The 23,623-nt window shown below is 43.4% G+C and overlaps 2 protein-coding genes and 2 long non-coding RNA genes across 11 annotated transcripts; 2 read left to right on the forward strand and 2 right to left on the reverse strand.

Moving 5' to 3' along the window:
• The first annotated feature begins 97 nt into the window (after positions 1 to 97).
• Positions 98 to 4,513, forward strand: rsrp1 (arginine/serine-rich protein 1). Of its 7 annotated transcripts, none has more exons than XR_006025328.1 (6): positions 112 to 383; positions 1,333 to 1,855; positions 2,034 to 2,699; positions 3,027 to 3,096; positions 3,412 to 4,000; positions 4,161 to 4,513. XR_006025328.1 is itself a non-coding variant. In XM_042071574.1 (5 exons), the coding sequence occupies exons 2-5, from the start codon at positions 1,339 to 1,341 to the stop codon at positions 4,305 to 4,307; spliced, it is 939 nt and encodes a 312-aa protein (XP_041927508.1). In that variant the 5' UTR covers positions 98 to 237; positions 1,333 to 1,338; the 3' UTR covers positions 4,308 to 4,513. The 7 variants fall into 7 exon arrangements, 2 of the variants coding, with proteins under 2 accessions (XP_041927508.1, XP_041927507.1); XR_006025327.1 differs by having other exon boundaries at positions 113 to 383; positions 2,034 to 2,227; positions 2,635 to 2,699; positions 3,027 to 4,000; XR_006025325.1 differs by having other exon boundaries at positions 115 to 383; positions 2,034 to 2,227.
• Positions 4,514 to 6,000: 1,487 nt separating this feature from the next.
• On the forward strand, positions 6,001 to 6,911 carry LOC121692731. Its single transcript, XR_006025329.1, has 3 exons — positions 6,001 to 6,036; positions 6,156 to 6,184; positions 6,475 to 6,911. It is a non-coding gene; the product is annotated as an uncharacterized LOC121692731 (long non-coding RNA).
• A 35-nt stretch (positions 6,912 to 6,946) lies between these two features.
• Positions 6,947 to 11,263, reverse strand: syf2 (SYF2 pre-mRNA-splicing factor). 2 transcript variants are annotated; one of them, XM_042071576.1, is made up of 7 exons: positions 11,189 to 11,263; positions 10,539 to 10,637; positions 9,927 to 10,052; positions 8,891 to 9,008; positions 8,562 to 8,652; positions 8,280 to 8,378; positions 6,947 to 7,495 (listed from the first exon to the last, which is right to left on the reverse strand). In XM_042071576.1, exons 1-7 carry the CDS (start codon positions 11,204 to 11,206, stop codon positions 7,330 to 7,332), a joined length of 717 nt encoding a protein of 238 aa, XP_041927510.1. In that variant the 5' UTR covers positions 11,207 to 11,263; the 3' UTR covers positions 6,947 to 7,329. The 2 variants fall into 2 exon arrangements, with proteins under 2 accessions (XP_041927510.1, XP_041927509.1); XM_042071575.1 differs by lacking the exon at positions 11,189 to 11,263 and adding an exon at positions 10,912 to 10,947.
• Positions 11,264 to 13,540: 2,277 nt separating this feature from the next.
• On the reverse strand, positions 13,541 to 21,656 carry LOC121693470. Its single transcript, XR_006025513.1, has 3 exons — positions 21,529 to 21,656; positions 20,682 to 20,684; positions 13,541 to 13,550 (listed from the first exon to the last, which is right to left on the reverse strand). It is a non-coding gene; the product is annotated as an uncharacterized LOC121693470 (long non-coding RNA).
• Between the last annotated feature and the right edge of the window lie 1,967 nt (positions 21,657 to 23,623).

Consider the following 23,623-nt stretch of genomic DNA (forward strand, 5'->3'; position numbering starts at 1 on the left):
AACTGCTTTGAATCGCCATATTGTGAAACACAAGATATTTGTGAGGAAAAGTGTGTAAACCACACTGGTGAAACGCGAACATGACGTCACAACATATTATTTGCCTCTGGTCATCGTGACTCGTGCGCATACCGTAGTCGCCATTGGAGACAGTCGGAAGGCCTAGTGGAAGTCCGTTATTATTTTGTTGCGAATTATTGTAAATGTGATCTCAGAAAAACTTAAACGAATCCATCAGTAAGTTTCCCTTGTAAACGTATTTGAACTTCAAATCAAAGGTTTCTTTATTTACTTAACGTTAATCCAGTTAAACAGACCGAACAGCGTGGCTTTAAGCGAGCTTAGCAGCTAAATCTGACGACGTCAACGTGAAACTATCGCTGGTAAGTTCCTTATTGCTAGCTAGTTTGATAACTAACTTTAAACTGACCAAAATTTCGATATTATTGGTGTCAAATAAGAGTGGCATGGGGTGTGAAATATCCCTTAACTTTTCACTTTAAAATGTTGCTAGAAATGTCTGCGGCTAACCTAAACGTTAGCTAAGTTGTCTTAGCTGCCCTTTGTGAGTGCTGACGCTAACATTAACTTAACGTTAGCAGATGGCCTGGATAGTGTAGAATGCTAAGTTAGTGCTGCTAACTATAGAGATTTTTCGGAATGTTATGTTAACGTTAACCCGTCGTGAGACTGCGGGGTTTTACGATTATCTATAAGATAGCTGTGTTTGAAATGCTAGAACTACTGATTACGGTTGCGATTACGTGAACCATCGAGTCGTCCCTGGAAATTTCCAGAGTTGCGTAATGTCAGTGTTTATGAAACTCGGACAGCCTCGAGGGGCGGGCTGGTCTCATTTGTGTAACGTTAACGTCTAGGTTTGTGCGGAACTGTGCCTGTTTACCCGACACTTAAAATGTGTGTGTGTTTGTTATTGTTATTATTTTACCTTAGCATAACGTTTCCAAAATTATTTTGATGGCACATAACCTCAATTACCGACCCCCCTCCGATATCGAAACGGAAAAGAGCTGCTATGTTACTGTAATTCTAAGATCTTTTTCTACAGACTGCTGTATTCCCTCTATATTATATTCGAGTTATGTTCATACTTTGTTGCAAAAGACGGATATTTAGTTCGTTTATTATTGCGCTACTCAACTGTAGGGGGACCCCGAGAGCAAAAATTGTTTAGTGCTAATTGAGCTGCTGATTCAATTTGTGTCTCGTTTTAAACCGCTGCAAAGTCGAAGTCATAGCATAATACACTTAGTCAGTGTTGTATTTAACATTTTTTTTTTTCTAAATCGTTGTCTTTTCTGCTCTCCATAGAAAAATATGAAGACCACTGACAAGAGCATGCAAACTCAGACAGCACGTCTCAGTGAGGGGCTGAGGTTGATCTTTGATCAAGATCCATCCGGCTCTCCCTCCTCTAGTCCCCATTCCAGCAGCAGGAGCAGCCGCAGTACCAGCCGTGACCGTCGCTCATCCAGAAGCACGAAGAGATCTCATAGGAGGAGACGTCACTCCAGATCTTCCTCCAGTTCCTCTACATCAAGCACCCAATCTCGTTCCCGCTCTCATCCACGATGCCACAGACAATCGTCACGCCACCGTTGCCGCCGTCATCGCCACTCGCCACCTCGCCGCTACCGGGCACGCTCCCGCTCCTACAGCCCTTCCCCGTCATCAGATCGCCACCACACACGCAGAAGCCGCTCTCGCTCCAGGTCACCCGACAGCAGAAGGCACCGTGGCGTCGTTGGCCGATACCGTAGCAGGCCCTCTGACTACAGCCGCAGGAGCAAGTCCCGGACACCCGAGCAGTCCTCAGTCCATCTCAGTCAGGATGGTAAGAGCTTTTTTTGCGCCTGCTTCTAGTATATGGTTCTTTTATTTACAGAGGAACTTTATATTTGTCAGTTTGCAACACTGCTGACACTAGTGGGTTACATTTTCCTCTATTGTTAGTGTCCTTAATGTTAGTTGTCAAGCTGATAAATTGATAATCTTGGGTTGTCCTTTAACAGAAAAAAGGGAGCTTCTGAGAATTGCTGCGGAAAATGCAGTGAAGATTGTGGGGTCAGACCGGTTGCAGTTGCCTGAAAGTGTGAAGAGGACCCTCCAGTCGGAAGAGAAAGCAGCCCTTTCACCAGATCATAGCAGTCCAGTCCCAAGCAAATGGGTGAGACCAGAGCCAGAACCCCAGCAGAGTCTAGAACAGGTGGGTGTCAACAGAAGCAGATCATTTATTCTTTTGTGCGTCCTGTTTGAGGGATAGAGCTACAGAAGACCTTATTTTACACTTGTACAATGTAACTGTACTTGAGCTACTACAATGGAGATGTGCAAGTAGTGTAGTATTTGAAACTGACCATTGCTAATATGGCTATCTGAATGCCCACACACCAGTCAATAAGTAAAAGATTGTTAAGAGTGAAGGGGTCTCTTTATTTATGTATTTATATTTTTGTAATTGTGAAACATTTTTTAAACTGACACATTTCTCTGGCTCGTTTCTATAACTTTTCAATTTCCTTTTGATAAAGAAAGTGTATTTGCAGGCATCTGACTGGCCTGGATCAGGCTGATTTTATAAATAGTCCTCTAAACGCTGTGTGTTAATTACAGCAAAGGCTTATTCGGGTAATTTGAGTCATCGAGTCTGTCATGGACATTTAAAGAAAATGTTGAAGGTAAATGAGGTTTCTCCCCTTAGTAAGCATAAAGTTTTGTGTGTGTGTGTGTGTGTGTGAGAGCGAGAGCATGCTTGATGTGTGTGTCTGTGTGTCAGAGCGAGAGCATGCTTGATGTGTGTGTGTGTGTGTGTGTGTGTGTGTGTGTGTGTGTGTGTGAGAGAGTGAGAGCATGCTTGGTGTGTGTGTGTGAGAGAGAGAGCGAGAGTATGCTTAATTCTTTCCTGTGTAAGTGTGTGTTAACTCTTGACAGCCTTCGTATCACTGTCTGTAGGAACATGGTTTAGCTTCATGTGCTCTGCCTTTTTGTTTTATTCATTTCTTCAGATAACATGGTCTGCTCTCCAGCACCCCTCGGATTTAGGAGAGCGAGGGGGCAGTCATGTGACGCCACTGGGTTTGTGGAAAGGGTTAATTCTTAAGTCTCACTTGCACATTAAAGGTCAAGTAACAGTTGATGCCTGTAGTGTACCTTGTTTAATAAGTACAGTACATATTAGTAGCGCACCATAGTTAAGTGTACATCTTTGTATAGCATTGATCTCCACCCTTTCAAATTGGAGACTAGCTCGTTTCAACATAGACATTAAAGAAGTAGCCAACGCCTCATATCTGACTACATGTAACGTACTAGCAGGATCTGTTCTTCATGCATAACAGAAACGTTTGTTTGTTTGCTCTTGGTTGAAACGGATGCGTTGTTATTTGGCAGAGCCATCCTCCAGCTTGCAGAAGAAGTGCAGGTGCTGGGACTGCACAGTAGTGACTATCCCTGAGCTGAAAACTTAAAAACAGAAGAAGAAACAACCCCCTCCCCCTCTCCATGTACCAAAGATAAGTTTGTGCCCATGCTGTGGCACAAGTTGGGGTTCAGAAACTGCATCATCAGAGAAAGGGATCTTTTATTTTTATTTTTGTGCTGTTATTTTTTCCTTTTCCCTTCAAATATACTGGAACTAACTGGTCCAAAAGTTCGGCAACTGCCCATTGGCAGCAGTGCAGACAGATATCCGTTGTAACATTGCAGATCGTAGATATTAAGTCACAATTATGCCTGTACATTGTGGCCTTAATGACCTTGAGATAGTCATATGCATGGATTGTTGTCTAAAGACAAAAAAAAGGTCACATCTCTATCAGTCTGAGGATGATGAAGAAAGTTTGAAAAGAGTTTGTGATCACTTTGTTAAACAAGTCTGTTCCTTTTGTCTTTCTGGTAGATCACAGAGATGGCCTCAGAGGATGGCGAATTAAGCCCCAAGATGTCTCCAAAGAGAAAACCCATCACGTTCAGCATCAATGTGAGTGAATGGCAGAAACAAAAGCAGTTGTGCATGTGTGCATTTTTGTTTCAAGTTTGTCACGTCACAAATCCACACAAGTATTAAGAAATGAGTGAAATTCTGAGTATATATTCCTAGGAAAGAAAGCATGTTTATGATTATTTTTGTATCTTCACAGAACACTGTTGCAAAGCCGACGAATGGCAAACCTCAGGGCATGGCAGAGGTTAAGGTAACCTCCAGGGTTGACATCGTGGGCAGTAAAAAGCCTTATGGCCAGTGGATCCCCGTCAAGACAAAAGTCCTTCTTTCATCAAAACAGTAGCAAGCTTGCTAGTCCTTGCTGAACTTTGTATATATTGTATTTATTGTATATATGGGAAGGGGGTGTATAGAATTCATCATAGATATTTTCTTGCAGATGTACAGTAAAAAGCAGTTGAGGGAATTGGGAAGAAGGCAAGAAGAAAATCTACAGGTGGGATATTTTTGTGACGTTTCTGTGGTTTGAATAAAGACATATAATGTGGATTTGTGAGTGGCTCTTAGTCCTTTTTGTCTAGCTCTTGATATGACTCAGATACAATAAATGTAAATAAATAAATGAGACTTCATACCCAGAAAAGGATAGGCTGGAACATGCACTAGTGACTAGTGGGACTAATGACTAATTGCACAACTAGCCAGTAGATGGAAGTAGAGGACTACATCTAATGTCACCTCATCTGTACGATTCCGAAGTTCAAGGTTATTAGTGGTTTTAATAAACAACGAACGAAGGGGATAAAATATCGGATATTTGAATGTTGTGGTATAAATCCTCTGCAATTAATTTTGCAGCCATGACAGTTGAGCCTTGTTTATAAAAACAGATTTGGCAGGTGTACAGCATTGCTTTTGGTCTTTAGAATACCTAGAGCGTGTACCAGTCTGCTATGGTCCCAAACGAGTCAATTCATGCGTTGCCTCACATGACCTCCCCTGCCATTTATCAAGGGTGTGCTCTTGCTATCACGGAATTCGAGCATTTAGTTTTGACATCAGAATAATTGATTCCTAGTTCTAAAATTCGTTTGTCAGTTGAGTTCACATTGCAGCTAGGGGGCGGGACTTTTTTTTATTTAGGCCTACATGTCATCAACGTTCATGCGCACATGTAGGCCTATTCATTCATGTCCGAAAGCATTTAGTGAGGGACTGTTCTACAACATCCTCACGGTGCTGTGAGCTGCAGCTAGCAGACTTTATTTTGATGTAGATACTCCGCCACAAGGGAACGCTGCCCTCTAAATCGGGAACATCCTGGCAAAACCACAAAAGAATCTTGACACATCTTCTGAAGATACCCCTCCGTGTTTACAGATGCACATAAAGGCCTCCATTGTTTGCCAGACACAGAACGCCTTTTCTGTTTGGCTTGAGAAAAATGCTTCAAGTCACCCCTCGCAGGCAAAGTTTATTTGATGTTTAATTTTCTCTTTTAGTGCCACGGATGCCGGGCATCTATTTGAGGCCATCACATGAGTTTAATTTGTATTCAAAGGCGCCTGTCTTAGGACTCGTAACAAGTTAAACAATAGGGCTATCTTATCCTCACCAAAAGACTCTCAACACCTTACTACAATCAATCTTCTGCGAGGTAATATACACTTTTGAAAAACCATTTAACCTACCTGCTGTGATCATGTCTTTAGACTACGGTCGGAGTTGGACTCATCAACATGAAGCAAGCGGATACAATCTAATCAAATATTGTAAAGGTTTGTGGACTAATGGGGATGTTTAAGACTTAAAGAATGGAGATGTCCTTGAAAGCTGTTGATCAAGTGATCTAAGGTAACTTGAAAGCTGTATTGAAATGATGAACAATTACTGACTTGAAATTTTAACAGGGTATGTGTGTGTTTTAAGCACTCTCTTTGCCAATGTTGGGTAAATGTAGGATTGTCTGCAACTGGCTGTGTCATTGTTACCTGTTCCCTTTGCAGTTGAGGTCATGTTATTATAAACGGTAATGGCACTTAAACAGACAGTGAAAACAAGTGGCAAATGAGGTAGGCTACCTCAATTAGGCCACATCAACAAACCACCCAGATTTCTACAATGGTTTTAAGGTGGTATGGATGCTTTGTATTGACTTGACCCCTTGTCATCATGTTGCCCCTCATCCTAGGATTTTGCAACTGAGTGGAAATGTATGGGGTAAGTCATAAACAATCACTAATTCTTCGCACGCATCCGCCTTTGAAAGCAGCCGTCCCATCCACAAACCAAACAGGGCAATTATTTTTACCCCCTCCAAAGCTAATTCATAACATTCATTTACCACATGTGGGTATCACATGCACTTATCTGATTCATATGATGGTGTGACACGTTACAAAGAACCCCACCGCCCCATCTATACACACACACACGACTACTCATAGTTGGCTGCAAGTGCTGCATCTTTGACTTGTTCTCTTCATGTAAGATGTTTTTATTCCATTCAGCTTTGCAGGGGTTTAATTAAAGTCAAACCGTGTCCTCGGGGCCCCCTGGCATACTGTACAGGCCTCAGGAGGACCCATTTGACCAGGCACGCCAAGGAAATCAGCTGCTGGACTTGGGAGAGTGTGGACAGAAGACATGGGCAATTATGACAGCATGAGTTTCTTCATTGTCTCCTTTGATCTAGTTTCAGGTCACAAGCCTTCTCCTCTCATGTCGCTCTGCTCCGAGGCCTGAGATGAGCCCGATAAAGTCACCAAATTGAATTGCAGAATTGTTGTTTTTCTCCGTACACCTACACTAATGCATTCTTTGGCTGGTATTTTTAATGTGGCACACTGGCAGTATGCCCCCTGGAGATGAATGGTTTTGAATTCTCACGCACACTTGGGAAGCACATGAGCACACACACGCACAAACAACCAATGTGAGTCACCAATTCCCACAGATAGAAGGAAACGTAATTAAAAGATGTATCAGTAAACACTATAGTTGTTTATTATGCAAAACAAACAAGAAATCATAAAAGTGGAATAGAATGCATTTATATAAACAAAAAAATACCGATGCGAATAGAAACCTTGCATGATCAATGAATCGCTATATGGTCAAATGCTTTGCCTGCTTAAAAGAAATAATATAAAGAAATGTAAGAGAAATCTGTTTCACAGTCACCTCTGATGATATCACAGTCCTCACTGCTTTGTTATGCCACCCTTCAACCAGAAGACAAAGAGAAGCTTGTTCTCCACAAAGATAACAGGGGATCGCCCAGAAGAGAAATTATGGGTGATTTTGTTTTTACAAGCTGATGGACAGCTGCTGAATCCGGAAACGTCTAGAACATTGACCTACGATTACACAGCAGTTCCTCTCTCCAGGTTCTGTTTGATCTCGGCAGTATATTTGCCGTAGAAGCGCTCAGCCTTCTTGTTGAACTTGGCGTTGCGCTCGTTGATGTAGTCAATGTCCGCGTCGTCGTTGTAGGCTCGTCTGCGGCTGTATTTAGCCCGCTTCTCAATCCTGTTTGGAGGGGTGAGGAGAGGTAAAAGTGACAGGGTCAGACAGAGATTTGTGCTTTGAATACCCTAGAAAAAAGGATTCACTCGACTGAATCTTTTCCAGATGGTCTTGCTTCACTTTCTGACATGCAGTTAATTCGAGGAGCTGACAATACAATGGAGCCAGTCAACTTTCAAGCCCGCTGAAGCAGTACAGCTAACACAGACACTGTCATTTTTTTTCTCTCTCCAAGCATCTTCAAAGCATGGAGATATGCGTCATGGCCTGGCACCGACTGCATTGGCTAATCTCTCACAGAAGCTATGGCTACAATAGGACACCCAAAAATAGATCTTGAAAGCATAATCTAGCCTAGAACACCAAGGCTGAAGAGAGAAACAAACACATGCACACACGTTATCAGTTTTCCAAGTGCTGTTTGTCATGGAAAATCATGAAAAGTAGCACTAAATGCCCATAGCATGACATCATAGGTTAAAGCACATGGTCATTCTACAAATCGCCCCAATTTTTCATAGCTTTGTTGTCTACACAGATGTCTACAACACAAAATATAAACTGATGCAGATAATTTAAAGGGTAACCACTAATTGCTACATCTTCAGGCTTAATCAAAATTTCAGATTGGCATTGTCTGGCCCAACGCTGTACACGGCAAAGATAGACGACTCAGATGATGCCATCATCTAATGTTATTCATGACTGCACTGTTGAACAGAGGAGTCTTTTCACAATGTTAAGGCATGTCCTGGTCTCTTTCCTTCCCCTCCAACCTCCCACTTACTGCTTCTCCAGGTCCTGGACCATGCGGTCGACGCCTTCTTTGGTGGGCACGTGGGTTCCATGAATCAGACTGTTGGAGGTGGGGTGGAAGTCCTCACCACTGAAAGGTAACCAGAAGGGTTCCATATTACACATAATGTACTCTGTGCACACTATATTTCATCAGTTCACATTCCTTACATTCAAATATTTAACATGCAACATTTAATTAATCTCCATTATCATTTAACAGGCATAAAACTGGCATAGCAGGTAGTCAAGTAAAAGTGCACAAGGAACATACTATTCCTCTCGTTGTCTTTCGTAGCTCTCCATGTCTGGCTTGATTTGCTTGGTGAGACGCTGGTACTGCCGCTGCTGGGCTTCAGCATAGCCTTTTGGGTTGGCCAGAAATAAAGAGAGATGGAGAGAGAGAGATACAAAGTCAGTGGGAGAGGAAAAACTCTTCAGTTCATAATTGCCAGGACCAATGAATAACAGCCACTGTTTCCCCCTCGCCCCCCTCCCTTGTCAATTCATCTCCTTAAGGCTTGAAGAGCAACAGCTGGCAGCCATATTGGCCACAGTATAATAAATAATGGTGCGCTTCCACTGTGTGTGAACAGGACTCACCAGAGAAACCCGGGTCTGGATTCTTCTTTTTCTTCTTCCTCTCCCACCTCTCAGCATCTTCTGCACTGATCTCAAGCAGCTTCACACGGTGGTAGTTCTCCCCACGCTCTGCACACTCCTACAAATCACACAGCAGTTTATCAGAGCTGTGCCTGTGGTGCAGGCCAATGTTTGCCTGACATGGACCCCTTGCAGGGCACTCCATCTAATTTAATTTAATTCAATACTCTTTATTGACATGACCACTTGAAAAGCCCATGGTGTTGCCAAAGCATTGAATATACAGATTATAGAAAGCCTCAAATCATAAAAAATACAGAACTCTGTATTCTCTTTGCTCATTCTGAAAGCCTCATAAGCACCTTCCAGGTGTTAGCTTTAAGAATTAGCAGGTCTGATTCCAATGTGACCATAAGGATGGCACAGCCATGAGATAGCACTATTGTAATATTTATTTTTGTAAGCATTATAGTCCGGACTCTAACCCGCAACACACAGCACCTCCAGATTGGGAGGCGAGTGCACTAGCAAGGGAGCTAAAACCCATGGGTGCTAGCATCGCTTACAGCTCTTACATCTCTTAAGGTGTCAAGAGGGAGGTTTACTGAGCATGCGTAATGCTCAGCTATGTCCCAGTTGGCTACCATTATACGCATCCCCCTAAACCTCACTCCCATCGTTGACACGGCACCAACGTAATCTTCTCCCTAACATACATACTGCACAGCTCCGTCCTAACTGGCTGCTACAGAGACGCTGATATATTGCAACTTGGGCTATTTTATTAATATAAAAACGTTTTGCCTGCCGCCTCATTTGAAATTTGCTGGTTCAAAAGAATACTTCATTTTAAATGTTTAACACAATATGGATCACAATTAAAACATTTTCCAATAGGTAAACGTCAGATAGCAAACCAAAATATAACTCTGTGCTTAATATGAATTGGGGAAAAAATGCTATTAATCATAATCTGCTGAAAATGCTAGTCTATCACCTTATTTCAAATAACAAAAAAGAAGGGCAAAATGTTCACCTTCTTCTTCTCATCGACCATTAGCTCATACTCGAGACGAGCTTTCTTTGCCTCCCAGTTAGATGGAAGTTTCAGTCTCTTGTCCTCCTCAACCACCTCCTGATGGTTCTGTTTGCGAGCTTCATTCTGCAACAGAGACATACACCATACTCACTACTCAACTCTAATGAGCATGATAATCAGTTAGGGATGCAATAGTATGATTTTTTAACTGTATAATACTAATATAAATTGCATGGTATTCTGTAATTTGACACCGTACTGAGTGTCAGTAAGTCAGCAGGACAGATTTAGCTAGGAGCCAGGATGTGAAAAATTATTTCGATGTTGCATTTTGTAATGGTTATGGATGGTTTCGGATGGTGTTCTCAAAGATGGGTTCATGTGAACATGTCTGACATGTTTCATGCTTTGCCAGACACTTTTATATCCATACAGGGTTTGTTTGGTACACAATGTGTATATTCATACCATGGTATACCACAATAATGGGATACCACTGCAACACTTTAATCAGCGTCTATCAACAAGTTCATTGTGTGTTATTTCCCAGCAGCAACAAAATAGCCAGTTTGCATAGTCAATATCACTGAGAAACACTGTTGCGCTCACCCTTTTGAAATGAAGTTCACGGAACTTTCTTAACCTCTCCTCTCTCTTCTGGGATGCGAGGCTTTCTGTTGTCTCTTCTTCAGGAACTGGCGTAGACACCTACGTGAGTTTTAACAGAATGACTGAAAACAGCTAATATAGGCAAAATTATCAAATCATTATGAATATTATTATCATTATGAATACTGCGCCAAATATAATACGGATCAAAAGACAAAAGGGTCTAACATTACATTAAGCTGAGCACTCGAACTTAATAACACCAACACCGAACAAATAACGTTAGCGCCGACACCGCCGCATTTACCAAGTGAGTTTAACATCACTCATAATACCGTGTTTAATCCATATTCTTCTCCCACTACGTACGTACAATTATATAATTCATAAACATGATTAGCCAGTCACTGATGTCGTAGTTTTCCCCCGACCAACAACCTCAACAACGTTGTCTAACGTTAACAGTTAGCTTAAAGCCCGACGGAAAACTGCGACGACTAGTGAATAGTCAAAACTAGGGAAAATCAATGAATATCTGCCGTCGTAAATATACAGACACAATGAAACTGAATTTCAAATAATAAACCAGTTAGCGCAGTTTAAATACCAATAATTACATTTTTCGAAATATGTAGCATAGCAATCCCTACCTCTACACCAGACGCCATCTTGAATATTGTAAACAGGAAGTGACGTTTCGATATATTAATTTGACTTTTAACACTGGTAGGCGTAGAAGTAGGAGTAGAAGTGAAGTTAGTAGGCTGATCAAGGATTTTTGGTGTATACTACACAGGCACACAAGGCATACTACACCTTACTGCAAGTGTTGTGTTGCCCCATGTTACTGATAAGATACAATTTGGTGAATAGTTTCACTTACTGTTTATGGTAGGCTACCAACTTGATAAATTCTTTAGAATCTCCACAGTGTCGGTAATAGAAGAAAAGCAGTTTGATATAGGACAGCCTGTAGCCTAATTCAAACTCACTTTTTTTTTTAATTAAGCATTTAGCCTATCAATATATTATATTGTATAGGACACTGATTTCCCTCCCTGTTCAGCACAAATAGAGGTTAAACTCATGAGTGCATGGCACTTTATGTGTGTCTCTGTAGTTTACACTCAAGAATTAGGGGATATAAACAACTGTCTGCAGAGCATCTTTAACACAGTCTGTCGGTTTGACTAAAATAGATGCATTTCCTGTTTGATTATGTTATAATTAACTGAGCACTTAAAGAGGATGTAATTAAGCAGAGTTTATAGCCTCAGATTAAAGCATCCTCCAGATCACAGGCGATGGTAATGGGGTGATGCATTTTCACTGGAAACCAGATGTAAGACCATCACAACAATGCAAAACAATGTGAAACATTGGTTGGTCAAAGACACAGTAGTCAGGAAACAAATCCTATTGGATACCAATTATGTAAAGCACTGTTGAAAAATTAGAATTTTGAGTGTTTGAGAAAGATTGGATGTAACAAATAATTTGTAAATAGTGTATTTGATCAGATGATGGTGTGAGTAGGGTGGGCGTGTGTGTCTGTGTGTGTGTTTGTTGGGACAGAGGGAAGGAAATGAGTTTGTTCTCTCCCTTTTCTCTCACTTAGTGCACGTAGCAACCAATGTAACCATGGCTACACAAAAACGCATAGATCTATCCTTATAGACAATTTTGTATGCACACAACCTAGTACTTTACAATTCAAAATTCAAATATATAAGCATTTGAAGCACTGTGAATATACTATGAGGGTGCATCTTTCTGTCATAGTAAAATAGTGGAACAGTAACCAGTCATGTTCTGTTGTTCATCATAACATACGCATCATAGAAAGCACAATTTTCATTAAATATAACTCAAACTTCTACTTCCAAGTCCTTCAGACTGCCATATCTGTAAGACCAGAACTCTTACAGCTGTCCAACATCTGGAAAGTAATATAAACATCATGGCCAATAAAATCATTCCATTTCCTTAATTGCTATCCCTGTCATTTCCGCACTGAATGAAAAGTTATTAATTCCTGGCCAAAGAAAACATGCGTCTCCGTTGCACAGAGCTGTAATGCTACTCTGCTATTGACAAAAGCGCGGAAATCCAAGCAGAGAAGCACACAATTAATTCTCATTCGGTTTCCATGATGCATTGATTTATTAATCAGCCACCACCCATTTTTACAAATTCACACACACAGAAACACACATTCTCCCTCTCTCTCTCTCTCTCTCTCTCTCTCTCTCTCGCTCTCTCTCTCTCTCACACACACACACACACACACACACAAACATACAGAGTCTCTCTCTCTCTCTCTCTCTCTCTCTCTCATACATTAATTTGTGCTCCTGTGGTAAGTTTGGCAGCCTGGCTGTAGCCTGTAGGCCTACTACAGCTTGTCTGTTTTCATTTGCTTTCATCAACATTTTTTTCTTTCTCTCCATACCGTCCCCCCTTTCGTAGAGCCTATCAGGCGCCAATGTGTTCTCTCTGTTGGTGTTCTACACTGTTTGCCCATAAAAATCCGAATGCACACTCAAATCGCAGCATCACCATCCATGGCATGCCTTGCTTAATTCCATATCGCACACCACATTACATGTCATTTATACAATTGTGCGTAGACAAATATCTCACCATTAACCCATTCAGATAGTCCTAATGCTCTCCATTGATTTCACGGTCCAAGATAGCATAACATGTTCCATACAAGGTACACTTTCTCTGAATGATTTTCCGGGCACACCATGTGCTTAAAAACCATGGCTATAGCATTACTGAGCACAAGCACAAAATATGGGCAAACGGGGAAGGCATGAAACATATTCAAATACCACTGGTTGTAGAGCTCTCATCATTCTTGAAGTGCTGTTGACAATTAAACTTCCAATTAAGACCCATTATATTTTTTTCCACAAGCATCAACCACCAAAGCCCTGCTGTTGCCAGAGAACTGTGGATAAACATATGTCTCCCAGTCTACTCTCTGAGGCAATGCTGACTAATCTGCACGCTTATTATCATAATTAGTGCTCAGACTTTTAGGGCCTGAAAACAACAAAAAAGTGAAGGGAAAATAAAAACCAGTACCATGGTGGCTCTGTCCATCTCATTGTGGAGGACAATGGAATGTGGAATTGCAAGTAGTATTTATGTTTTGAGACAGGACTGTGATGGAAGAACCAAAGAAGGTCTCGTGCCACAAGAGGGCACCATGTAACATACAATTTCCTGATCTCTCTCTCTCTCTCTCTCTCTCTCTCTCTCTCTCTGTCTCTCTGTGTTTCTCTCTCTCTCTCTCTATCTATGTGTGTGTATTTGTGTTAGTGCACTTTAAGCAATGTACACATCTGCCAGTGCACGAATCAAACACATTTGAGCATTGCTTTTGGGAATCAAAGTTCAATGACAATGGATTATTTTGTCACAGTTGCAATGATCTAAAACATTTTACCCACCAGAAAGACATATTTACATTCTACAGTCCTTTAATCCCTAATGAAACAAATGTGCTCTCATCAAAAGAGATCTATAAGCAGAACAATGCCCAACAGTTGAAAGAAAATGAAAAGAAACAGAAAGAAGTGACAGGCAAATATGAGGGAACTGAAACAAGACTCTAGGTGAGTATGGAACTAGGACTTTAACTATAGTGAAACATTTATTATCAGTGCGGATGTGTGCACACCAAATAGCCAAGGGCAGAAATACAGATTCCTCATTAAAAATACCTCCTTTCTAGACGTTGCAATGCAGCTTGAATGTTAATCCTCATTTGAATGTCGCTTTGGATAAAAGTGTCTGCTAAATGAATGAATGTAAATGTAGACCATTCAACAGCAACATGAAGGCATTGGTGGATGCGCAACAGACAACAAAACAGTCAGTCAAGTTTGAACATGAATATCATGTATGTATTGAACAGATTCTACAGTGAACAGGTGAGGAATGGAGGCAGGGATAACAAAGTATTATCACATGTGAGTCTTATTTTCCCACCATTCCAAACCACATAACTCCAGCGCATGCTGTCTCCCTTCCCTCATCATATGTGGAGAACAATTCTCTCTTGCACCCCCACATCTTGAGCTCCCATCCTCTCTTCCCTCTGACCTTAATTAGATGCTGCAGTTCTCACTTGGTGACACAATGGCCTGTTGTGGAGGAAGCTAGCTGGAAGATGCGTTTGCCAACAGCCCCTGGACACACAGCTGTGAGAGGAACAGTCGCTCTTATCTGTCTCTCTGCCGGCGCAGAAAATGTGACCCAACATCAAATGGTTCCTTTCGGCGGGATGCGCAAATGGCCACAGCTTCCTCACATCGGATGCTTGGACGGCTAACACGCAATTTAGCGCGGAGGAAATAAAGGAGGCCAGGGAACTCTTTTTTTCTCAAGTTCACACCATCAGAGCCCTATTGTAGACCTACTGAGCCGCAGATTCGTGACAAGTTGACCCTTGCTTGGTTGTGGAGAACTGTACTGATGTTTGCTGGCTTAAAATGAAGTAGACACCAGTCATTTAGCATTCAAAAGTGTTTTAATAACAAATGTCGTGATTGATTGCCTGGATCACTTGATCTTCATGTTTATGATGATGCTTGTGCAACAGCTGCTGTTGCATGCATTGACTTGTTGACTGGCAAATCATAGTATTTGGACTGAGATGAAAGACAGAATAGTTGAATCATCAACCACTGTGTCTCAAAACAATAACACAGCACATGCCCATCTACTTTCATGGTCTTACTCAGTGGGCAATGAATAAACAATGCATGGCACTAAGTTATGCCAAAAACTTAAAGTGCAAAACTGATTTGAAACATTATGCATGGCACATATTGTCAGTATGATACATTAAATCAGTATAATACATTATGTTACATCAAAGAACCTTGAACTTTAAAGGTGTGTTGCTCTCTTCAGTGGGCCTATTACAAGTGGGGGGAGAGGGAAAACCCCACAGAGTGTGAAAATGGATAAGCGCTAATGGGAATGAGACGTGGAGAAAAACAGTGTGCAGAAACCAGATATGGCCCTATTCACCTGGTAACGCCAAGATGGAATGCATTTAGCTCAGTCCATTAAACTGCAAATCCTCTGAGGCAGATATCACTCTTGGATGAAGCTTTATGTTTGTGTGTTTCAGCTCGCAGCTAAACACTCTCCTCAGACTGGGAGGCCTTGATGGGGCGTGGTGTTTCCAAACTTCAGCTCCCCCAACGGGTCTGGCAGCACATCAGTGATGAAGTTACATCCTAAAGTGAGTGGAGGGTTCAGCAGGAGGCGGGGGGGAATAGAGCCCGTCTCCTCTTTCTGCCGAATGTAATCCAGTATCGCATTGCAATGTAATATGCTTGCCTAAATAAGAAGCATCGTTTAAATTTGCTGTAAGCCGGCAGTGGAGAGATCTCACTAGAGCATGTTTTTGCAAACTCTCCTTCAGTGTGATGAAGTCATGCCACAGGCCTCCGGTTATGCGACTGACATCAACGCTGTCTGCTTATGAAATTTATATTTTTAAATCCCATCTAATGTCATAGTACACTCACTTCAAAAATAAAACAAAAAATTTCCATGAAGCCAGGGCAAAGCCATTTGTAGAAGAATTGCACCATTTATTTTATTAATCAGAAAAAATGGACAGAACAATTGATGCACTGAGTTTTTGAAAAACAAATATTTAGCTCTTGTCATGTGGTCAAATCTTGGCAACTGGGTCCAGCTAAGCCAGCGATGTGGCCTTCTGTGCATTATCTCCATTTGCTATGGTCCTGTGTGTGTTTTGTGGAGTCACAAAAATAAAGGCAGAGTAACCACAACAAGCAGATGAAGCTCAGGAAAACAAACATCCATGTCAGGCACTGCTCCTGTAGCGAGGGAGGGAGGGGGAGGAGGGCGTGAGGGCGGGGGCGGAGGCTGGAGCCCCCCTGACAGGAAGCTCTCTGGGACAAATTAAGATGCCGTTTGTGGCAGTGCGCTACCCCCTTCTCTGCCGCCATCGCTGTTCCCGGTGGTTAAGCGGCTCTTGGCAGGCGTCAGAAGCGCAGTGCTATGGCTATTATAGTGCCATCACACCCGCACGCCAAGCCAGGGTGCATGATGTCACTTCCCTCCCGGTCACGGTGGTTTGGTATTGGCCAACCGGTGGCCGTGACAATTTGTGCCCCCACAGGGAAGCCGAAGGTCTGCCAAGACCCGGGCTGCCGGCCGTTTAAAAAAAAAATCATTTTTTTTTGCCCCTTGGCTTCAAAAAGGAAATCACGGAGGCCACAGGAGAGAGGAATCCCCCCTCCTCCAGGGGGGAGGAGGTGCGAAGAGAGGAAAAGAAGAGGAAAGGAGCCAGTGAAGCCGTTTCATCTGCCCTGGATTGAGATGGTGGCCCTCTTGCCCACATTCTCACTCTTTGCCCACATGGTCCACCAACTGGTCTGTAACCCACCCTTCCCCTCTCCCCTGTGGCTTTGTAGCTGTGTGGCGCAGCGCGGGGAGCCCGGGGGGTGAAGGCCCCTGGCCGGCCGGCCAGCCGGCGTGGCACGTTTGGGAGAGAGCGCCTGGTGTGCGCGTGGCGTTCGGCGGGTGATGGATGGCCTGCAGAGAGGAAGCGCAGTGCTGGCGATGAGAGAATGTGGAAATGTACCGATGGCATCCTGCCCGCTTGGCCCCGGCCCGTGCACAGTTGTGCGGCTCTGCAGCCTTTATTCCGCTGCCAGGCCCGAGTGTGGCGGACTAGTGGGATGACTTGGGGGGCTGGGGGTGCGGAGGGGGACACACAGAGTTTAGATCAAACAAATCTGTAAGCAACAGAGGAGTGCCAAGGGGAGTAAGCTGAGCTGAGGCCTTCATTTTAATTTTCATCAGATTGCTCATCTACAGAACGGCAGTACCTTTTGCATCCTCAAATTTATGGTTTGCACAACAGGGTTCATAGCATTCACATTCATGACAGGCATCATTGACGTTTTCCATGATGCAAGTCATTTTAACAGCTAATAAATATATGCACAAAAAAAGGAAGAGCAAAAATATACTCAGATGTCTGCTAGCTAGTATTTTGTTTCTTTTTTCCAGAGAGGGAAAAATACAAGCTGACTAATGACTAAAGCCGTATGGCATGATCGATCACTCAGCTGCGTCCAGTGGCGTCCCAGGAAGTCATGGGACTGCGTGATGAGGTCAGGCGCATTTCATGGAGCACAGCGCAAAATCAGCATATAATCAGCGTTCGTCTCCCTCTCCTCCCCGCACTGCGCTGTGCTTCCCAACTCATATTTTCACAGTCGAGTGGCCCTGCTTTATGGGCCCTGCCTTCCTGCTCTGTGGCAGGGCAGCCCTGCCAGTCGCCGTGGTTACAATAAAAGCTAATCATTTCAATTTCCTTGTATCTTATTTCACTCATTGACTTTAATCACAGCCTAAGGGAGGCGCCAGTGCTGTTGCTGAACAGCGTCTGTGAAAGAATGAAAAAAGGAGAGGGAGTGACAGAGAAAGAGAGAGAGAGAGAGACAGAGCTGGTGACGTAAGAAGAACATAAGAAGAGCTAAGAGTTTCAAAGAGAGCAACAATCCCAACAGCAGTATGTGGATGCTTAACAATTTTCAGGCTTCAAGCGGCAACAGAATGCAGAATTGTTTAGGAAAGGGCAGTGAACAGAGGAGCATTCAGCTGAAGTTCAGAAGATTAGCTCGCCTTTCAAAAGACTGACATTAAGGATGGGCAAAGTGGAAACAATCTCTGAGCCTGTGTATGAAACAGTGCCAAGGGAGAAAGCCAAAAAATTCTACCTTGATCAAATTCAGTCTTACAGACATACCAGTTTTAGTTGGCCCTGTGTGAATGCTGAATGTCTGTGCAATGTTGGTGTAACAGTGTGTGTCAGGTTTCAGTATCTCTGTGTAAAGTCAAATATAAGGGGCCTCAATCACACCATTTCTGTAACAGTAATGACCTGGGGAGGATTTGTGGGCACGCGATTGGAGGGCACAGGCTCTTTGTAATCCATTGCAGAGCTGAACAAAGCAAATAAGCCCAGACGCCGGTGAGCTGGGAAATTCACTTAACCCCTCATCAGACGCAGTCGCTGCCTTAACTTAAAGCACATGCTGGAGTCAACAGGAGGTTTGAGGCATGGCGAGCTGGGTTGATACCCAACCAACCCCCAATCCCTGTTTGGGGACTGAACTGCCCACTTGACCTCAGGAAGATCCATCAGCGTGTGGCCCTTCTAATCCTCCAGCACACACACCTCTCTCACACACACACACACACACACAGACACACACACACACACACACACACACACACACACACACATACACACACACAAACATATGTGTGCGTGTGTGTGTGTGTGTGTCTGTATACATACATACATACAGGGAGGAGAATGAAATACACTGGCTAATGGCAAACCAAGTCTTTTGGACTCAGCAGACCATTGTTCCTCTCCTCTTCTCTTTCATCTCTCCTATCTTTCTTCTCCTCCCACCACCTCTCTCTCTCTCTCTCTTTCTCTCCATGTCCCACACAGCCTCTCCTGGAGGCTCCCTCCTCTCATTTCAGTGGGAGCCTGGGATGCGACCACACTCCCTGAGATGAACTTACAGGAGTCACAACAGTGGTCAGACGACGGCTGGCCTGGACGCTGTAATGGGCACAGGAGTGTACCTGGCGCGTGGAATCAAACAGAATGGAAAAGGCCTGCATTTCTATGACTGCGGTCAGTCGGCTATTTACTGGATACGTGTGGCTTGTGGCTTTTTGCTTTTTTCGCCCATTAGTGTGGCTGCTTGTTGTTTGGCTGCCGGATGGCGTACGGTAAATGCCTCCTGTCGGTCGGCCGCACTGGAAGGCACGGTCGCCGCAGAAACCCCTGAGACGGAGCCGGATGGATGAAGTCTCTTTTCTCTGTCTCTGTTTCTCCTCTCAGTCTACTTTGCTCTCTCTCTCTCTCTCTCTCTCTCTGCCTCTCGTTTAGATGAGTGCCCCATCTCTCTCACTCTCTACCTCTCCCCTTTATCTTCCCCTCTCACCAACCAACCAGCCATTCCACTCAGTCTCTCTTCTCCACTCTCCTTGTTTTCAGTATACCAGCCTATCTGTCTCTCCCTCTCTCTCTCTCTCTCTCTCTCTCTCTCTCTCTTTCTCTCTTTCTCTCTGTTGAAAGGGAATGAAGTACCATCCATCTCCAGGGCTCTGAGGCTTTCCTGCTTGCCCAGGTTAACCCTTCAGCCCATTCAGCAGCAGTGTCAGGTTCCCCCACATGGTTACACTTAGCAGCACCCAAATGCCACGTGCGGCCCCCAGATGGGCCGGCCACAGGACGCACAGGACAGGCTGCTGCAGGGACTGGGCTCTTTTGGATGTTCTGGGCTGCAACATACATTGATTGAGCTGCCCATACACAAATCTTCCATACTTATGGGCACTTTAGGTTCTGTTTTGTTCTTATGGAAACTTAACAGAGAAGACTCAGGGCTTTAGAGAGTACTGAGGATTTAGGATAAATGCTGACTTTTGATATACTATGCCTACTTACACATGCATGTAGATTGGCAGTGTTGTCACTATGACAAAAATATCAAATTGTATTTGTAGCATCTTTTTAAGTATATAATATTCATATCCATCCATTCAGATCTTTTGTAAACAGCTCCCCCTGACAAATTGGCTCAGTGGAAGACAGAAAAGAAATCCCCATTTGATAGAAATCTCTATTTCATCCCATGGAGACTCCAACTGTTCCTAATAATATCATCTTTAATCTCTGCTCTGGGCCCTGAGACAGAGCGTAATGGCGGCGCTTAATTTCCCTTTCCAGTCAGGGACCATAATAATTCTCTTATTTGCACGAAATTTTAATCCCTCAACTCCGACACATAATCATTGCGAGGGAGAGCAGGAGCTACCTGGGTAATGCGTTTAACAGAAATTAACCTGGTTAGCCGAAGGCTCTGTTTGAAAATGAGAAAGTGCTGATGCTCAAAATCAATTTCCCTACGACCAAATTACTCCCACTTTGGCTTAGGATTTCACCTAAATGGCCAAACCTTAAAACACTGATACTAATTTTATCAAATTAGAGCTCCGATCATATAGTTCAAGTTATTCTTAATGCTATTTGGTTTATTTATTGACATTCTGGAGAAGCAAGAAAGAGAAATCTTTAACCATTAGTGTATGTATGGTGTTTGTGAGTCTCTCTCTCTCTCTCTCTCTCTGTGTGTGTGTGTGTGTGTGTGTGTGTGTGTGTGTGTGTGTGTGTGTGTTACATCTGTGTCTGTGTGCATGATGGCACACTGCCATGTAGTATTATAGAGACATTACTATATAGGGACAGACTAGAAGCACAGTGGTAAGAGTGAAGTGCTTTTGGCTTCTCATACCCATGTTTATGATAATGAAAATTCTCTAGAACCCACAAACACACTTTCACTATTAAAATAATGTCTTTTAATAAAGTTTGAGAAGTCAAATATTCATTCCCATTGGTCAAAGGACTTCTCCACTGGTCATTCCGTAATGAGACTGATATGTGTATTGTGTGCATCAGCACTGAGGGCCTGTGTAATGTGAAACAGTGTTGTGAGTGCAGCCCTGTGCTGCCTTGGGTTGAGTTGGGTCGGGTGGGGTTGAGTTGGGTCGGGTGGGGTACCCTGTGGCTTTGTGCCTGTGGGGATGCAGTGGCAGCGGCTATAGATCTGTGGAGGCTGTGGGTGCAGGAACAGACCACCTGAGCAGGCCACATCATAAACAACCCGCTCGTGTCACCTCACCTCCCTCCAGCCTCCTGCCTCCCCATGGCCTTCTGCCTCAGTGCACTTCAGCACAGGACACCGAGGCTGCTTGGAATTGTATCCAGAAGATTAGGACACCCACATAGTGAGAATGACCACATGGTACAAAGTTATGCTATTATGTGATATTTCTCTGCACATCAAATCATACAAAAAAGAGACCAAAGACAAAAAACAGTGGGTAACACTTTACTTGACAGTATCGACATAAGAGTGACATGACACTGTCATGAACACATGACCCTGTCATGAGACATGAACCCAAACCCAAACCCTAATCCTAACCCTAACCCTTAAACTAACCCTAATCTTAACCCTAACTTGTTATGACAAAAACAGAATGTCACTCAATAACAGAAACGTTATGTCATAAATGTTTATGACTTGTTTATGTCAAGTAAAGTGTAACCAAACAGTGTTTTATTGTATGGACATAAGATCCATTAAATTCACTATTATCAAAATATGACATTTTGTTTGAATGCTTTAAAAGTTAACATTTTGGTTTGAAAGAGGTACACATAATGTAGTTCTCATATCTAGTGGCATTCTAAGCACACCCATGAACAGGGCCATCACCTCGGCACCACCTCGCATTACTTACTGCGTCTGGGGCCGATAGAGTAACGATTTATCCTCTGGAGCTCTCTCCTCCATGTCTGCTCAGCGGGTCACTATAATAACCTTTGTCAGCTCTTTAGGCGTGAAGACGGTGTATTGTAACCATTTGGGCCAAAACGGGCCGGCTTTCCCGATATTGACTCAGGCCCAATGAAGGCGGCAGGAGGGGGCCGCACGGCCTAAAGTGACACTAATGGAGCGCTGATGACAAAACAAGGCGAGCGTGGGGACCACTTCCCTGGCTTTTTAATTCTTAATGCCGCCGCCTCGGGTTTCAGCGTGCCCTCTATCAGCCGCGCGGAGCTCGGGGCCCGGGCAGATCAACGTCGGGATTAGGATTTCCTCGCGCGGAAATGGTCACGTGATTTACTGTTGCTGCCGGGGCGCTACAGGTGCCCCTGCGCTCGGGCGCGCGGGATAAGATGACTTCGGAGGCGCTGCCCTCCACATCCACACCACAGCTGTCCTCCTCCGCCCAGCCTGTGACCGGCCGGATTGTAGCTGAGCTGAGGGCCTGCACGGGGGGTTGGAGGGATTGACCAGCACGTCACCCTATCCTTTGGAAAACACACTTTGATGGCAATGAAATATTAATGGGAGAATTATACCCTGAAAGCTGTATCGCTGTTACATGGAACATGTAAATCGCCCCAATCTGCGAGGGAATTGAAAGGGAAACAATTATGTTACATGAGTTCTTAATCATTTATTGTTATCATTTATTTACTCATTTGCTGTTTGTTGATTTTCCTCAGACATCCCTTTATGAGCATTTCACTATTTATTAAATAAACATAATTTCCTTATCGTTTCAATTGAACTATGCCGACTGTATACTCGATTAGTACACACACAAAGGCAGGATTTTTTGTAAATCAGGAAACAAATATTTTGCGACAAATGACCTTATTTGGCTAATCACTTCTTGATTTGTCGTTATAGTAATACCTCTGCATCAAGGGCAAGTGTCTTGTGTTAATAAAGTGGCGTGAGAAACTTTGTGATGCGTGTTTTGTCTAATCTGATCACACCACCGATAAGGTGCCTCTTTCATCTGTCAAGGAGAGTAAAAACGCAAATAATTTAATTGCTGTTGCTTGATTGAGTATTATACATGTCTGCATTCCTCAGTAGGGACCCAGTTCATGCATGCCCTGTCTGAATGGAATGTCAGGCCAGGTGACTAGCTCTGTCACACTCCACCCAGATTCTTACGAACTGGCTGCTTACGCATGTGGGGTGTGTGTGTGAGTGTGTGTTTGTGTTTGTGTCTGTGTCTGTGTCTGTGTATGTGCATCTGCTTACATGTGTGTGTGTGCTTATGTGTGTGTGTGTGTTTATGTGTGTTTGTGTGTGTGTGCACATGTGCATGTGTACTGTGTAGTAGTGTGCTTACTGTATGTCATTGTGAGTGTGCGTATATGTTATCATCCACTTTGTTATGACAGCAATGTCACAGCACACTTAAAGTGCGAGGCATGACTGGCAATTGTGTTTTGTCTGCTTAATGACACAGGTATCAGTGCACTTAACCTGTAGTGGCATTTAACAGGTAATGACCCAATAAGGCGTCATAATGCTATATGCCTCTGGGAGGTGCGGTGAGAATGTCTGTCTGCGAGTACACATGTTTGAGTATTCGGGGGTAGGCATGGCTATGGC

Source organism: Alosa sapidissima, chromosome 19 (assembly GCF_018492685.1).
Source record: "Alosa sapidissima isolate fAloSap1 chromosome 19, fAloSap1.pri, whole genome shotgun sequence".
Lineage (NCBI taxonomy): Eukaryota > Metazoa > Chordata > Actinopteri > Clupeiformes > Clupeidae > Alosa > Alosa sapidissima.

Coding starts and splice junctions, on each gene's coding strand:
- syf2 (XM_042071575.1), bottom strand. CDS start 10,932: ATGTTTATGAATTATATAATT. Junction 10,053..10,538: donor GTGAACTTCATTTCAAAAGG/GTGAGCGCAACA, acceptor TCTCTGTTGCAG/AATGAAGCTCGCAAACAGAA. Junction 8,653..8,890: donor TCCAGACCCGGGTTTCTCTG/GTGAGTCCTGTT, acceptor CCAACCCAAAAG/GCTATGCTGAAGCCCAGCAG.
- rsrp1 (XM_042071574.1), top strand. CDS start 1,339: ATGAAGACCACTGACAAGAGCATGCAAACTCAGACAGCACGTCTCAGT. Junction 1,856..2,033: donor AGTCCATCTCAGTCAGGATG/GTAAGAGCTTTT, acceptor GTCCTTTAACAG/AAAAAAGGGAGCTTCTGAGA. Junction 2,228..3,919: donor CCCAGCAGAGTCTAGAACAG/GTGGGTGTCAAC, acceptor TCTTTCTGGTAG/ATCACAGAGATGGCCTCAGA.